Source organism: Branchiostoma lanceolatum, chromosome 3 (genome assembly GCF_035083965.1).
Source record: "Branchiostoma lanceolatum isolate klBraLanc5 chromosome 3, klBraLanc5.hap2, whole genome shotgun sequence".
NCBI classification, from domain to species: Eukaryota; Metazoa; Chordata; class Leptocardii; order Amphioxiformes; family Branchiostomatidae; genus Branchiostoma; species Branchiostoma lanceolatum.
The window spans coordinates 23140503-23157066 of NC_089724.1; the positions used below are offsets into that span (position 1 = coordinate 23140503).

At 43.8% G+C, this 16564-nt stretch overlaps 2 protein-coding genes across 2 annotated transcripts in view; both read left to right on the forward strand.

Moving 5' to 3' along the window:
• Window positions 1–8157, forward strand: part of LOC136429444 (uncharacterized) — a 31978-nt gene extending 23821 nt beyond the window's left edge. The window contains exons 36-47 of the mRNA XM_066419275.1: window positions 323–772; window positions 1029–1106; window positions 1754–2203; window positions 2568–2636; window positions 2966–3415; window positions 4099–4338; window positions 4695–5123; window positions 5351–5785; window positions 6404–6606; window positions 6757–6937; window positions 7440–7475; window positions 7784–8157. Coding sequence (XP_066275372.1) covers window positions 323–772; window positions 1029–1106; window positions 1754–2203; window positions 2568–2636; window positions 2966–3415; window positions 4099–4338; window positions 4695–5123; window positions 5351–5785; window positions 6404–6606; window positions 6757–6937; window positions 7440–7475; window positions 7784–8157 — 3395 coding nt within the window. The remainder of the gene's footprint in view (window positions 1–322; window positions 773–1028; window positions 1107–1753; window positions 2204–2567; window positions 2637–2965; window positions 3416–4098; window positions 4339–4694; window positions 5124–5350; window positions 5786–6403; window positions 6607–6756; window positions 6938–7439; window positions 7476–7783) is intronic.
• Window positions 8158–9347: 1190 nt separating this feature from the next.
• LOC136429445 (regulator of microtubule dynamics protein 1-like) lies at window positions 9348–10603 on the forward strand. Its single transcript, XM_066419276.1, has one exon. It carries the CDS (start codon window positions 9348–9350, stop codon window positions 10152–10154), a length of 807 nt encoding a protein of 268 aa, XP_066275373.1. The 3' UTR covers window positions 10155–10603.
• The last annotated feature ends 5961 nt before the right edge of the window (window positions 10604–16564 follow it).

The window sequence follows — 16564 nt, forward strand, 5'->3', positions numbered from 1 at the left end:
GTTTCCAGGACTTAAAAGGCATTACACATTGAATAGAAGTCTTGATCCTTATATGATAAGGTGTCAACAAGATTATACGAGTTAAAAGTCTATGTAGAACACTAATATTTAGTCATATTTTAATCGCCATTAAAGGTGATAAGCTTTGCGATCAGGAACAAAACAACAAGTAAAACTGTAGTCCATACGATCAACTTTTTTGTCTCTAAAAATAGAAACAGATGTCAATGGTAATGTCTGTCTTTGACATGAGGAATCAATAAGGAAAGGAGAGTTGGTTTACATAAATGTAATTTCTGAATTTTCCCTAACTCCTGTTTAGGTGGCTGGTGGCTGCCACGGGACCCGTCCCGAGTTGTGGACTCCGCCGGCACACCATGGAAGAACAATGGAGTCACATACGATGCCGCCAAAGCCATGGACGGGGACAAGACGACATATTGGAACCCGCAAGAAACCAGCAAGAACTACAACAACTGGTACATCGTCATGGACTTCAAGGAGCCCTACACTCTGTCAGGAATTGCCATCAACAACTTCGGCGACACCACGCACGATGTTAAAGCCTTCAAGTTGCAAAAGTCAGCGAGTGGGAAGCCGTACAAGTGGGAGGACGTCAAATCCTTCGATAACGTCAAGGGAGGGACCAACAAGCGCCAGGGCTTCAGCGAGTTCAAGGGAACAGCGCGGTACTGGAGGTTCGTGGTCACTCAAACCCACTCGGGTTGGCAGCCATATCTCCTAGAGGTGGACTTCTTTGGAATGCCAAAAGGTGAGAGTAGCAGCGTTCTGTTGCTTTTGCTTTGTAATACCTACCGCTTCTACCTTTAATTCAAGATAATGTTCCCCACAGTATGTTGTTCTTCTTTCTGCACCGGTGTGAATTCTCGTACGTTGTTTGACTGTACAATTCATGAAGGAAAAATTAAACAAGAGTTCATGTATTGGCGAGTGTATATGTTGGTACAGCTGACAGGCACGATTTCCTTAAACGCTGGTTCTGTGAATAAAGACGCCATCTCTTACAGGATCTGCTGGTGGAAAAGGAGATTACCCTTGGGGAGGCTTTGGAAATGGAGGATTCCCTTGGGGAGGCTATGGAAGAGGTAGGGGAACATTTAGCATTGCCTGGAATCTCCGCAAAAGATATTTACAACCGAAGTAAGGAACTAAACAGAAATAACTTCAGAAAAGCAAAATTCTTTTATTCACAACCAAGTACTTTACAAGAGCCGACGTGTCGATGTCTGTCATCTTCATCAGGGCAATACGGACTGTTCCACAGTGCACCAAAGCTAGGTGTTACTGCTAACAATGCAGTCACAAACGTGTTAGCAGTAACACCTAGCTTCAGTGCTCTGTGAACTAGTCAGTATTGCCCTGAAGAAGATGACAGTCATCGAAACGTCGGCTCTTGTAAAATACTTCGTTGTGAATAAAATAACCTTGCTGTTCAGTCATTCGCCAACCTGAAGAAAGTATTCACGGAAGGAATAACTTCAGTCTATACGACGTATTTGTTTCTCTTAATAAAGAAATACGCAAGGTATTAGAAGGTACTTATGTCTATTTTCACATATTTGTCATGAGAGAAAATCACAACGTTCTCAGCGATAAACAAAACATTATCTAACATAACGAGTTAAAGCCAATTGCACCCTGGTGTTCTTTTCTAGACTAGTATGCCGCATGTTCCACTTTTTTTAGTTAGTGCATTCAGGATCATTTCTCAACTGGGTTTATTCCTTTTAAGGTGCATGGTGGCTTCGGCGGGACCCGTCCCGAGTTGTGGACTCCGCCGGCACACCATGGAAGAACAAAGGAGTCACATTCGATGCCGCCAAAGCCATGGACGGGGACAAGACGACATATTGGAACCCACAAGAAACCAGCAGGAACTACAACAACTGGTACATCGTGATGGACTTCAAGGAGCCCTACACTCTGTCAGGAATTGCCATCAACAACTTCGGAGACACCACGCACGATGTAAAAGCCTTCAAGTTACAAAAGTCAGCGACTGGGAAGCCGTACAAGTGGGAGGACGTCAAATCCTTCGATAACGTCAAGGGAGGGACCAACAAGCGCCAGGGCTTCGGCGAGTTCAAGGGAACAGCGCGGTACTGGAGGTTCGTGGTCACTCAGACCCACTCGGGTTGGCAGCCATATCTCCTAGAGGTGGACTTCTTTGGAAGACTAGCAGGTAAGAGGGCAATCTTTCTGCTGTTTTGTAATATTACGTGTGCTACTTAATTACGTGCTCTTCATTGTATCTAATTGTGATTTCGTTTTTGTTTTTGCGCCAGCTTTAACTTTATGTGCTCATAGCTTCACTCGCAGGTGTACGTTAACATCTTAGATTCAGCTATGAAAATACCTGAGTACATAATTATACATTCGTGCTTTTATTGAAGTAACTAACCAAATTCAAGGTCTAATTGTGAAAATGAAATGAATTTTAAGGGTGCGTCGGCGGTCGGCCCCTTGGTTCAATGGCATGTGTGCCGAATTCCGACAAAATTTCCATAAAAGTCTGGTTCTGTAACTAAAGATGACCTCTGTTACAGGATCTGTTGGAGGCAAAGGCCGGTACCCCTGGGGAGGATTCGGAGGAGGAGGCTTTGGAGGCAGACCAGGTAGGGAATATGTAGCTTTGCTTGGAATAACTAAACACAACATAAAAACATCAACCTAAAGCGTCGACAGTGTCCTCTTAGAAAAGCAAAAAGCCAGGTAGGGAGTAAGTTCATGACTATTCTTGGTAGAAAACGTCCTAAAGGGTAGAAGATGTACCAGTAAAAAGGTCTGGACTAGATATTGCCGACTAGTTTTACTCAAAATGTAACCTGACTAAGGCAATGAGTTGAAGTCGAGTGCATTTTTTGTAATTTGTCTCACATGACGTTTTTTCCCCTTTTTAAGTCGGTGCACTCTTAATTCTTGAATTCTCTATCCCTCTCTCCAGGCGGCTGGTGGCTGTGGCGGGACCCGTCAAGGATTGTGGATTCCGCCGGCACACCATGGAAGAACAAAGGAGTTACATACGATGCCGCCAAAGCCATGGACGGGGACAAGACGACATATTGGAACCCACAAGAAACCAGCAAGAACTACAACAACTGGTACATCGTGATGGACTTCAAGGAGCCCTACACTCTGTCAGGAATCGCTATAAACAACTACGGAGACACCACGCACGATGTTAAAGTCTTCAAGTTACAAAAGTCAGCGAGTGGGAAGCCGTACAAGTGGGAGGACGTCAAATCCTTCGATAACGTCAAGGGAGGGACCAACAAGCGCCAGGGCTTCGGCGAGTTCCAGGGAACAGCGCGGTACTGGAGGTTCGTGGTCACTCAGACCCACTCGGGTTTCCAGCCATATCTCCTAGAGGTGGACTTCTTTGGCAGACCAGAAGGTAAGAGAAGCAGCGTTCTGTTATTCTCTTTTAACCGCGGCTGCTACATGTACTTAACTGCTTGCATTCCACGGTAGTTCTTGATGATTGTGTCAGTTCTTATTTTACATTCTGCACGTGATGACAGCTCCTTGCACAGGCGTAACGTTTGGATTCTTATCAGAACTATTCCCCAAATACACACACATGTACATCGATATATACGCATACGACACTGCATTACACATCCAGGTAACAGTAAATTTGTTTGCACAAGTCTAGAATGCCTTCATGTCAATCAGACTCTAAGAAAAGGAAACACAATAGTTCAACGATCGCATACCATCGTCAAACAATAACATTAAATACTTTTGAACGTACTGAATCAAAGTTGAGGTGCAATTGCCAGCAAAAATAAGGACTTACGCGAATTTTTGTGCTGCCAATTGCAGTTCAACTTTGATTCAGAATAATTTCTACCAACACAGATGAACTTCCAAATGACTACTGAGTGTTGTCAGCATATTGTTTGGTTGTTTTGCTTGAAGCAAGATCCAACCGCTGAAAACAAAATGACGTTTTTGGACGTGATGCCGACCAGTGTGACACATCCACGTTTGATGCCGTGAAATGTATGTGTTTGTGCAGCTGACATCAGTTCGATAAAGGTCTGGTTTTGAGAATGATGATTCAATCTGTTACAGGTTCCGGTCGGGGAGAAGGCGGTTGGGGAGGATGGGGAGGCTCCGGAGGAAGGGGCTCTGGAGGAGAAGGATTCGGAGGAGAAGGGGAGGGCGTCGGAGGTGTAGAGGTTGAGAAAGTAAACGTTGGAGGAGGAGACGGAGCAGGCGTCGGAGTAGGCGTTGGAGCAGGTGTCGGAGCAGGTGTCGGAGCAGGCCTTGTAGGAGGAGGCGTCGGAGAAGGACCAGTTGGAGGAGGATCAGGTAAGAAAACGAAAAAAAGTGTGTTCAACCGACGTTTCGGTGACCATCTGTCACCTTCATCAGGGCGATTCTGACTGGTTCACATTGCACTGCAGCACAGGTGTCGCTGCTCATAGATAATGTTAGAAAATGTCCAGATTGGTTGGAATCAGACAAAGGACACTGAAATTAGAAACAAATCTACGGATAAAGGAGCACCCTTAGACGTCTGTACATTTATTTTTCGAAGACGTTTTCATGTTATTTGGTAGGACCTTGTATATTTTAAATGATCTTATCTTGTGCCTTGAAGCAAATAAAAGAGTATGCTTCTGTGTTTTTGTTCCCTTGATTTTAAGTTTCAACTTTTATTCCAGGGGCGTGGTTAACATGGAGCCTTCCCAGCGGTAGCATCACCTCGGTAGGAACTAGCGGAGCAAACGACGGGCCTGCTGCGGTGCTGGACGGAGACCCCAACACGTACTGGAACCCGCAAGGTCTGCCGAGGTACCATAACAACTGGTGGATCATCTTCGACTTACAGAAGACGTACACAATCTCCGGCGTCAAAATCAAGAACTTCGGAGACACCAAGCATGACGTCACCGACTTCAAGCTGGAGACGTCCGACGACAAGTCCACCTGGTCGCAGGTGTTCTCCACCGGCAGCGTGCGTGCAGGTGTGAAGACTCCGCAGCCGTTTGGCGGTTTTTACGGCAGCGGTCGCTACTGGAGGTTCACGGTGACTAAAACTACGGCCGGCTGGCAACCATACCTCGTCGGGCTCACGTTTTATGGTGTTGCAGGTCAGGATACAACATATTTCAACTTTTTTGGAAAATTTTGTTGTAGTTTGATATCTATCTGCCGATTAGACATCAAATCATTTCTTTTTGAGAAATTGGATCATGCTTAGTTAAGAATTCTACACTTAATAGACTAGCTGGCTGCTTTTGTTAAACCCCGTGGACTACAATGTAGTAGAAGTACCAAAAATAGTACTAGTTAACAAGTACATGCTTTTGTCTGACAGGGAAACCCAACAACAAGGCTGTCACCATATCCACAAGCGGCGTGACCTCCGCTGGCACGCCAGGGCCACAGTACGGGCCTGGTAACGTGCTGGACGGAAACCCCAACACGTACTGGAACCCGCAGGGTCTGTCCATGAACTACAACAACTGGTGGATCATCTTCGACTTCCAGAAGAGCTACACCCTGTCCGCCATCCAGATCACCAACTTCGGAGACACCACGCATGACGTCACCGCCTTCAAGCTGGAGGCGTCCGACGACAAGGTGACGTGGAAGCCCGTGTACTCCACCACGGGCGTCAGGCCGGGGACCAAGCAGCCTCAGATGTTCGGCGGGTTCTCCGGAACGGGCCGCTACTGGCGCTTCACGGCAACCCGAACAGCGTCCGGAAATCAGCCCTACCTAGTCGGTCTCATGTTTTACACAATCATACGTAAGTAACATATTTACACATATATCTTAGAACTATCGAGCCGTAAAGTAAGACAAATATTTTCTATTCAATCGGTACCACAGAGCCTCGGTCCTTAAATGATGTTTTACTTCCGTCTTTATATTTAAAACTTCATTTCTGACAGTAGATTTTATGTTCTTTTTCCGGCACACTGGGCATGTTCACACCCATTTCCCATCAGCTTCTCAGCAGCTTTATTCAAAGGGCTGTTGGTTTCCATCCGATAAGTTCAGCAGGAGAAACACGAACAAAGCCGTCTCGTAGCACATCCTGTACATTATTAGTATCATAGATGATAGCTTGATGTCCCTTGATCATGTTTAGGTAAGTTGTTCTATGGTCAAGGTGAGACACCATGGTTCTGGGCTCTTTATGCAAATTGATGCAAATAACATAACCTACCGCTGATAAAAGCTAGTAGTCGTGAGAGCAATGACACAGCGAGTGTCGTGAACTCATCTGCAGCACGATGGACATACATGTAGGCAGGCACAGGACGTATCATTTAAAGCATTTTTGTCCTCCATGGACGACTATAAACAACACAGACCTTCACAATTTGATGACATGCGGACACGTCTGGTTTGTTTTGCACAGGAGCACCGGTTAAAGTAGCCCCAACACATTTCAAAGTGGTTGGCATCCCAAAGACAGTGGAGGAAGCGAAGGAGTACTGTAAGACGGAGGAGAAGGGACACCTGGCGGACATTAAGAGTTCGGCACTTCTCAACTTCCTACTGAAGTTTATTAACAAAGTCGGAGGCAACAAGAACTACTGGGTCGGGCTTCACGATACTACGGTAAGAATCGTGTTTACTGCATCGACATTTTCTTTTCAAATAGGCCGTAAATTAACTTATTTCTAGTGATCTCGCTGGCCTGTTCCAGACCTATCGAACGACCATTGTTCGAGACAAGCAAAAGTTAAGAGCTCAATTATCCCATTTCAGATGAAGGGCGGCTGGCAATGGGCGGACGGAACTCCTCTGTCGAGCTGCAGCTATCAGAACTGGGCCCCGGGAGAGCCGAGTAACATTGGTCAGCACGCATGCGCACAGCTGTGGGCAGCGAAGGGCTTCCAACTGGACAGCGACGACTGCAACGAGAAGAAGTTCTTCATCTGCCAGAGAGGTTAGTCATCTTGTTCCTCTCTCGAGTTGGCGAACGTCATCTGATACAACTCTTAATTACTACTAGATGTACAGCTATTACTACTACTTCTATTACTACTACTACTACCACTACTGTAACTACTACATGTACTACTACTACTGCAACAACCACTTCTACTAGTACTACTACTATGATTCCTCCTCCTTCTTACCCCCTCTTCCTACTTCCTCTACCACTACTACTACTTCTATTTCTTTTACTTCTACTACTAAAACTACTTCTCCTACTACTACTACAGCTTTTTCTGTCAACGTCTTTTAACAATTGGTGAGTGAATCAGTGAGTGGGTGAGTGAGTGAGTGAATGAATCTGTCAGTGAATGAGTGAGCGAATGAGTGAGTGAGTGGATGCATGAGAGTGAGTGAATGAGTGAGTGAGCGCCGTGTAAGTGAGTGAGTTAGTGAGTGAGTAAGTTAGTAGTAAACATGACATTGACATGTACTTATCGTTTCTTTGATAGGACCCGGAGATGTAGCGGCCTGTGGAGAGAATTCAGGTGAGCTGACATGATTGTGTACATCACCTTATTTTAATCTTTTACATGAGGACCATCAATAAGACTTTACTGATTATTCCTGTCATAATGAACATGCATGCTGTTCACTAATGAACAGTATCGTAAAATCATGCCTATCTTCTGTGACAAGGACAAACAGGTCATACCATTCTTAACGATGCAAGACGGGGCCAAGTAGTATTCTATTTTTCTGTTTATTCTGTTATTACCTTTTGACTAATGATAATTAATGTACTTGCAGTTATTGGTTACCTCTTACCTTTCATTTCCTTTCTTGACATTTGTAGTTCGAGAAGTGGAGGCGGATGAAGAAACCGCCTTCGAAGCGATGCGGTCCTCCCTCCTGCGGGAGGAAGAGGAGCTGTCCGACCGCACGGCTGACAAGTACCGCCGGTCCGAGGCCGACGCCGACTTCCACAACCTCGTCCGCCTGGCCGACGTGAAGAAGGCGCTGGAGTCCGAGATCGAGTACGGGCCGACGGCCATGGAGAAACTAAACGAGATCTCGCGAGAGCTGAGCGAGGTTTGGATGGAGGACGAGGACCCGGATGTGGATGACGTCAAGGCTGATGACATCCCGCGAGAGATGGCGCTGCCAGTAGTCCAGGCTTGGAGGGGGCAGACCAGTGTTCTCGCCAGCGCCCGTCCTCCCGTCATTTGACGGTTTTTTGTCGCTCATGACGGACAAAATTTTTGCCCAACCCGTCATTTTTAATGGACAAAATCGGTGTGTAAAGATATCTAGACAGAGTTTAGAATTTTGCAAAAACTCCGGAGGATCACCGGAAGTTCGCGACGAGGGCGATCTAGATCATATCTAATGCCCGCCGGCGACAAACCCAGCCACACACAAAAGCGCCGTGGTGGATATTTGGTGGCCGCCGAAAACTCGGCGTCATACGCCGCCCTCCCCACAGTTTTGGCTGGTCGCATCGGGCTGACGTTTATTTATATTTTGTCCCTCTCGGTTCACCGTCAGTTATTGTTAACAAAGAAGCCTAAAAATTCAGATATTCCTATAGCTATCAGGCTTTCTGTAATCTGTAAAACATTATTAAAGTTTCAAGCCGCGGCGGCTGAGTAACATGCGCTTTCTTCCCGTAAGAAATGTTAAACAGGCGTCAGATATTCTATTCCACCAATCACAGTGCTCGTCTCCGTCGCGTCAAGAAAAACCGACCAATGACATGCGAGTCTCGCTACTCGCGTGATTTCAGCTAAGCGTGAATTTGCGAGATGTTAGGGGAATGGCGGGGATCGCAAGGATCGTACGACGAAGCGGCTGTTTGAAGGCTTAAATCGACAACTTTTGAAGACATTCAGTGCAGTTACCGGAGAAATTAACCGTGGAAAACATGGGAGAAAAAAATGGACGTCTTTATGGCGTTCTTTCTCAAAGTAGGGTGTCAAATTCCTCATTATGTTCAATAATTACAGGGAGCATACGGGACAAGTGTTGAACAATTTTATTTTTGCCGACTTATTCTGTGTGTATCTTTTGTAGGACGTAGATACGTAATAAAGTTTTGTTGTGCTTGATTTTCTTTTCTTTGCCGATTGTATACAACATAGAAATGTAGCTTGTGTGTGAACATACGATCTTACCGCGATGACGGCACGCCTCTCCCCAAAACCCTTGTGTAATTTTTCACCGAAAGAGATGTCATGAAACTAAGCTTATTCTACCAGGAAATTTGCCCCTCAAAATGCAGGAAATAGCGTTTCAGAGGGTCTAGATTCCAAAATTTTCCGGGGGAGAATACCCCCGGACCCCCCTAGGATGGTCACGCCTCCGGCGCGACGCCTCGCGCCTTCGGCGCTCGATATGTTCTTCCCTCAACCAAAATTGAAATGACGGGTAAAAATTTCAGGCTGGCGAGAACACTGGGGCAGACATCTACTCCTGCCACGCCCACCATCGAAGAAGGAGCCACTGAAAAGGAGACAGATCTTGATCCCGTTCAGCAGGCCATTGTCAATGCAGATGAGCTATACAGCATAGGGGACACTGTCGAGCTGTACCAGTTATTACTACAGCACAAAGACTCTGGTGATGCTGGCATACTGTGGAGGCTGGCCCGGGCTACCAGAGACTATGCACACCTATCCACATGCAGTGCAGAGGACAGAAAGACACTGACATATCAAGCACTGCAGTTTGCTGAGCAAGCTCTTCAAATCAATCCAAAAGATTTTGCTTGTCATAAGTGGTATGCCATCTGCATCAGTGACGTTGGAGACTACGAGGGAACAAAGGCAAAAATCGCAAATGCATACGTCATCCGGGACCATTTCAAGGAAGCCATTGCTCTGAACGCGAAGGATGCCACATCCATCCATCTGTTAGGTCTTTGGTGCTTCACAATGGCAGAAATGCCTTGGTATCAGGCCAAGATAGCTGCAGCTATCTTTGCAACACCGCCGACGTCCACCTATGATGAGGCACTGGGGTATTTTCTTCAAGCTGAAAGTGTTGATCCCGGTTTCTACAGCATGAACCTGTTGATGCTTGGGAAGACATACATACGTTTGGGGAACACGTCAGCTGCCATACTGTGGCTAGAAAAGGTTCACAGCTGCCCCTCCAAGTCTAAGGAGGACTCTCAGGCTAAGCAGGAAGCAGAACAGCTACTGAAGACCTTGGGAGCTGCAAGCTGATGCCTCGCAGACCCCCCAAGCTTACCAATGCATGACGGGTTTCAGCCAGTCATCAATCATGCCAGTGATATATGAAGAGAGAAGACCATCTTGTCATCCTAGGTGTCCTTCTGAGCTTCCTGAGACTTTACACAGACAAGTGCACGTTTACACACAGACAGCCTCAAGTTACTTGACCATGTTATATCCTATAGATGTATTCTCAGAGTTCTTGTTTTTATCCTCACTAGTACAGTGAATTAGTTCAAGTAAGTCCTGACCCTGAAAGGTACACCCTTTATAAGGACTGTTACTTCTAACTGCAGATGTTTTGACTGATTGGAGGTATCTGAAAGAATTGGAGGCAAGCCTCACATTAGATAAACTACTCTATTAGCCTGCTAGCCAGTCTACAGTTGACATATGTAATAGTAGCATTGTGATGATATGGAATACAGTTGGGATCCTGATTTCTGCATTGCCTGGTGTCAGCTTTATATTTGAAGACTGTGTCACTGTGATAACATCATCATATGTAAGTTAGGTAGCATTGTATATGATTACAAGTGAGGTATAAAACTTTACAAAACACATTGCAACCCCATCAATTGTAGTTATTACACACTAAAATCTAGCTTAATAATCTCATTTAGTTAGAAAAAAAGATCAAATTGATACTTTCATATTTCTGTAATCTTAAAAATGCCTACCCCTATACTAATGACAGTTCAGAAACAAGTACAAAGTACATATTTCTATAACTTGTTTATTTGTTATCTAACATTTTGTACAGTAAATGCACCAATGGCAGGTCCACAGCTGCAAGTTTGTCCATTGCAGGCAGCAAGTTTCACAAACATTCATCTGCTGATCATTAACATTCAGGACTTTACGGATTGCCACATGATTTTTGTCTATAAAATCTACAATATACAAGATAATGTCTGTACTATCTTAAAGCTTGCTTGAAAGTAGACTAGGCAGGAAATTCAACCATTTAGCTTTCTTGTTCTGTACAGAAAAAAACTTTCTCTGTTAACTAGTACTCTTTGTGAAATGTTGAGATAACTGGTAAAAAAATATCAAATCATTTTTGCTGCCAACAGATCTGACATACTGTGCTCCAGATGATGTAACATATCATATTTCTGTGACTGTTTTTCTGCTGCAGATCTGTATTAGGTTTCAGAATAAAAATTCAGCTCCTTATAAGTGCACTGAAATTGAAGGAAGGTAGATGCCACATAAAGTCTAAGACTTAATTCAGGGGGGAATTATGAACTGCAAAAACAGTTGAGATTTTGAAATCCTGCCCAGCACACCTTCAATAAAGTCTCTAACGTACAGCATACATATCTGAAACATGTGCTGATACAAACACATTCAACATTAGTAAGTGGTAGTACGAGATACTCTTATCAATTAAAACCCAGGGACTGCAAGAGGTGAGGGAAATCTTTCTCACTCCAACATGAAGCTACCAGGTACATGTACAACATGGCACAATGTTACTACTGATACAGCTTTCATTGGCCATATCCCCAAGTCTTGTTAGCCACCCAGGTTCATACTGACAAGTGAATGGGTTCACTGCCTTCTACACACACCATAAGGTGTTATAAACCGTTTATACACATATTTACAGAATGTGGCCTCTTCGACAGTCATGATCATTTGGCAATCTTGCATTAAGGCACTGTCAAGTCCCATGCTTGTACGAGACCTGAACAGTCAGAGCTCCACTGAATTATTCCACTTTTCATCACCCATCTAACAAATGTCTTCCTAAAATAAAAACATTCTTGCTCTCATGTATCGCTCAACCAACAGATCCAATATAACTCCTGGTCACCATCTAGGACACATGAGATAAAGGTGCAGCATCAATTAACTTCGAGAAATACACACCAATGTAGAAAGTATGGGATCTAGCTCCAAGCAAATTCCAGTGTTTGGCATTTTTTTAATCATGATAGAGCCTTTACGTTGTTAACTTTGTGTTAATATAGCTGCCCTTTTTCAGGGATCTGACAAACATTGCCATCATTTCTAGTGGTGCATCACTAATACTGTTTTTCATAAAATGTTTTGGGTTAAAATAACACTATCTCTAATGCCAGGTTAATTCTTCTGTTACATACCAAGCTCCTGTGATACACCCTAACCAGTCTTGTAAACAATAATACGCTACTTTGCACTACTGGCCATGATAAAAAGTCTATTTCAGACATCCTACTTGATCCAGTTTGTGCCTTTTTGTAGCCTTATGAGTGCCAAGAAAAAGAAGAATTAATACATACAACTTCTTCCTAGATCGTGCTGCCTAACCCTGTAACCAATGCAAATGTGGTGCCAAAAGACTACTTCAGCAGGGAGAGGTATGAGAATGCATGATTAACACTTCCCTGCAGGTTATACAAGTGTGGACTACATAATTATATAAAACAAGAATATACACATTGTCACATTTCACAGAAACATTGCAATTGCATAATGGTATCTATAGCCTATAATCATCTGTGACCTTCTTCATACAGAAGTCCCTACATGTCTTACATAGTCCACTATAGCAAAATATTCTGGCCATCTGCTCCTAACTTGGTTGGCCTTCACAATATTTCTTTCCAATGAGAAAATGTTGATTATAAAACATGCTTCCAAAGAGACTTCTCGCATACATTTGTAATTATACCCATTACTAGTGATCAAAGGGAAGATGCAATCTTTTTTGCAAAACTTCAAATATCTGGCTTGTGCTATGACCCTAAAAGTACAAAGTCTGCATGGAAAATTATACTGTAACAGTGTATTTCTGTAGTGCAGACCTGTAAGGTAAAACTGGATGACAGCTTTTCGCACAGCCTCCATAGCACAATACACTTGTAATCAGAGCTGTTTTTCTCACACCGCACATAGCCAGGCAATCAATTCAGCTTGTTATGTGCCACTGCCTCTGCATTTCTATTTTCTTCTGACACTACATTCATTCATGTTCACGTAACGGCACTGTAGCCACTTCTTCTATCATCAAAGAGACACCATATGCACAGCAGAAGACGGTTTCCTCCTCTAACCCTCCTAGTGCTATATAAGTCATCATTCTCGCTGGCTGTATTACAGAGAGAGGATGCAATTCTTTCTACTCCATCTCAGCCAGGCAGAGGGCAGCTTACTGTAAAACAAAGAAATAGACATTCTTAGTAGGTGAGAGGGATCTCTCTAAGTTAACCATTTTGATAAACACATATACTGGGATGTAAAACAAACGTACATGCAAAGAATCATCATCAAAGCTTCCCTCCCCAACACCTTGTTGAGAGGGTAGGACACTGCAGGTTAACTAGCATTTGTGTGCTGGTAGTCATTGATTCAAATACATGAAAGTCACAGGAGACAAAAAGCACAATGTATGCTACCAGGGGTATGATTGCATTACCCATGCTTATGCAAGGGTCCGACATTTGCAAACTGGAGCACCTAGCCAAGACAGAAGGAAAACGAGTGTGCATCAGGAAATATACACAAATCAGGCTTTTGACTAATTTTGTTAACTTTTAGTATGTTTGTCGGCTTTTAATCATACCCACAAACTGCCTGGCCGGGTGCCAGTTCAGAATTAGCCAGCCTTCAATATTCCCAGCACCTAGGGTGACTTTGCAACAGCTAACGTCAACCCTGGTGAACCTCATAGTGAAATCATTCTTACACTTTTATTTAAGACAATCTATGTTATACAAACTCATGTTGCACATTGTGTGTTTTATCTAAACCCTGTACAGTTCATTCAGGAACAAATCTTATCCTGAATTGCATTGGTACACCGCCACATGGTATAACATACCAGTTGGAATTGGTAAGTGCAAGCTGCATTTGGAGTTGACAGGTTTTGGCCAGCACAAACAAAACCCCTTAGCAAGCAAGAGGTGTAATGGGATCTTCAATACGCTTCGGGCATGAAGGCTCTCCTTGGCACTAATGGGTTACTACATCCCCTCCCCTACCAGCAGCATATTTATTAGGGATCAGCACGACAACGGGTAGGTTAGATTCAAAGCCCCAACATTGCGATTCAGGGTGAGCATTTGCAAAAAAACAAAATCATTACCTACTGCTACACTCAAATACATGTATGTATCTACTCTCCAAGCAGAGGAATAGCTCCGGCTGGTTTTTGACGTCTTTTTGTCAGGCTTTTTATTTTGTCCTTTTTTCTTTATGTTGCCAAGCCATATGTATGCATAAGATTAAGAAAACGGGACAAAATAGAAAGCCTGACAAGAACGCCTAAAACCATGTCAAAAACCAGCCGGAGCCATTCCTCTGCTTGGAGAGTAATATGTATCCTGTTGGTTAATTTGAAACACACAGTAACACCATATCTAACTATCCTGATATCGAAGACCAGCTTGCTGGTCAGTAGGCCAAGAGGTACATTGTAGCATGTGAAATATATGTTATAACTGGTAGTGTATATACATATACATAGGAGGCCGCCCGACAATACCTGTGCATGTTCACTCCACTGTGAATTACCCCAGAGGCTCACGGCCAGGTTTCCTCTCTTTTGATATTCCAAGTCAGTCGTACTTGATGGAGAGGCGAGGCTCACATGACAAGACTTCTGGCTATGGAATAAGCCTTGTATGGGGAACCTATGGGGAAGGATTTATCCACCAAATTTTGCTTCTTTCAAAAGCACTGCTAACATCGGAAGAGTCACACACTTGACAAGTTGTAGACAGTAATAGACCGTTGCAGTATGAATTAATTTTCTGATGTGAATTTTGCTCTGTGATGTGACAATGTCGCTATCTCCCTGAAGTAAAAAACTGGTTATCACAAAAATCAAGTGTGATACCTTATCAATAACCTTTAAGTTAATACACATGTTACCTTGAACAAATGTGTGTATTTCAACCTGCATCATCCTATACAATGTACATGTATGTCCGACATAATTTTTTTCCTTAACCGACTTCAGTTTAAATGGTTGCTGCCAGCTTGAATATGAAAAATGAAGATGGCACCATCTGGTCAGTGGACATACAATGTTTTCCGCAATTATTCATTTCGAGCTTGCCCCCTTTTCTGAAAGATTCTCCAAACTTACAACAACAACCTGTCAGTGGGTAAAGAGCTCTGTACTGGGAGAAAACTGGTACCTTACAGGCCTGGCTCAGACTGTATACATGTAATGAATCATACCTGACAAGGGGACAGCTCAAGGGCTAGATGAGAAAGATTGTAACCAGAGGGAAGAACCAGATGGCCTGACACAACACACACGGGATGACCTTGCCTGTCAGTTCCAGATGACCTTCAGAGAATTACAAAGCTTAATGTCTTACCAGCGGCTGTAGCTTGTATCAAACGTAGTCAACTGGCAGCCATGTTTGGCATACATCAGGAATACTACTGGCTGGGTTGGACTCAAGACAGGAGGTTACATCTGCAAAGATTCACCCCAGACTGTGAAATAAAGTTGTCGCACCGCTATACTGCCAGCTCAGCACTACTCTATTGCTTTTGAAATTTAGGGTGTTTCTTCCTTCATGTATGAAATGCCTTTCTAAAATTCGCATAGGGTGCTACACACCTTCAGCACTGCTATATTCTTAACTTTCAAAATTGTCTTAGGGTGCTACAGGGAAACAGGACCTGGCCTGAGAAAGATTAAAATGCAGACTCAAATTTTTCAAAGGATTATAAACAATCACAAATAACACATAGCCAATGGCTGAGGCTGCCCTTGGTGTTGATACAATTACTACAGAAAGAGGTAATCACCATTTCATTCTATATACAACTTATAATCTAAAAAACCATTGCAGTGTATTAACAACAGTGCCTCAAGAGTGATTCGTGTAACAATTAAAAACTTTCAGCTGTAGTAGGTTAGCAAAAATGGTTAGCTGTCAGGAAACTACAATTTTCGTCCCCACATATCTGCTTGGAGATTACCGCTGAGCTTTAGCTGGCTCTCTGCCCAGGCTGTGTTGATGCCAGGTTTACTGGTTGTCCTGGTGATGACAAGACATTTGAATGGTGTCTAATTAGTGCCATGATCGTGAATGCAGCTGCATATACAGGGAGGCTGAACTGTATCCTGCCATTTGACAGTAGGACCATCCGTTTGTCCACAGAAAACCAACATGTTTCAGGAACAGAAAATATTCCATCAGACAACCCTCATTTGCAGCTTACTGATACATGTACATGCTGTTTTCCTTTGGATAAGATGCTATCAGTATTGTGTTTGAGAAGAACCATGAGCTGAACATTTGAAGAATATGTGCATGCTTGCATTAAATTCGGGCCCTATCCCATAACCAGACACCACCCTTCGGCCTTGTGCGCTGATCACGAGTGCATGTATGTGCATGTACAAGAGGACATGCTACCTCTCTAGGCCATTGCTGGCAGCTGTGGGC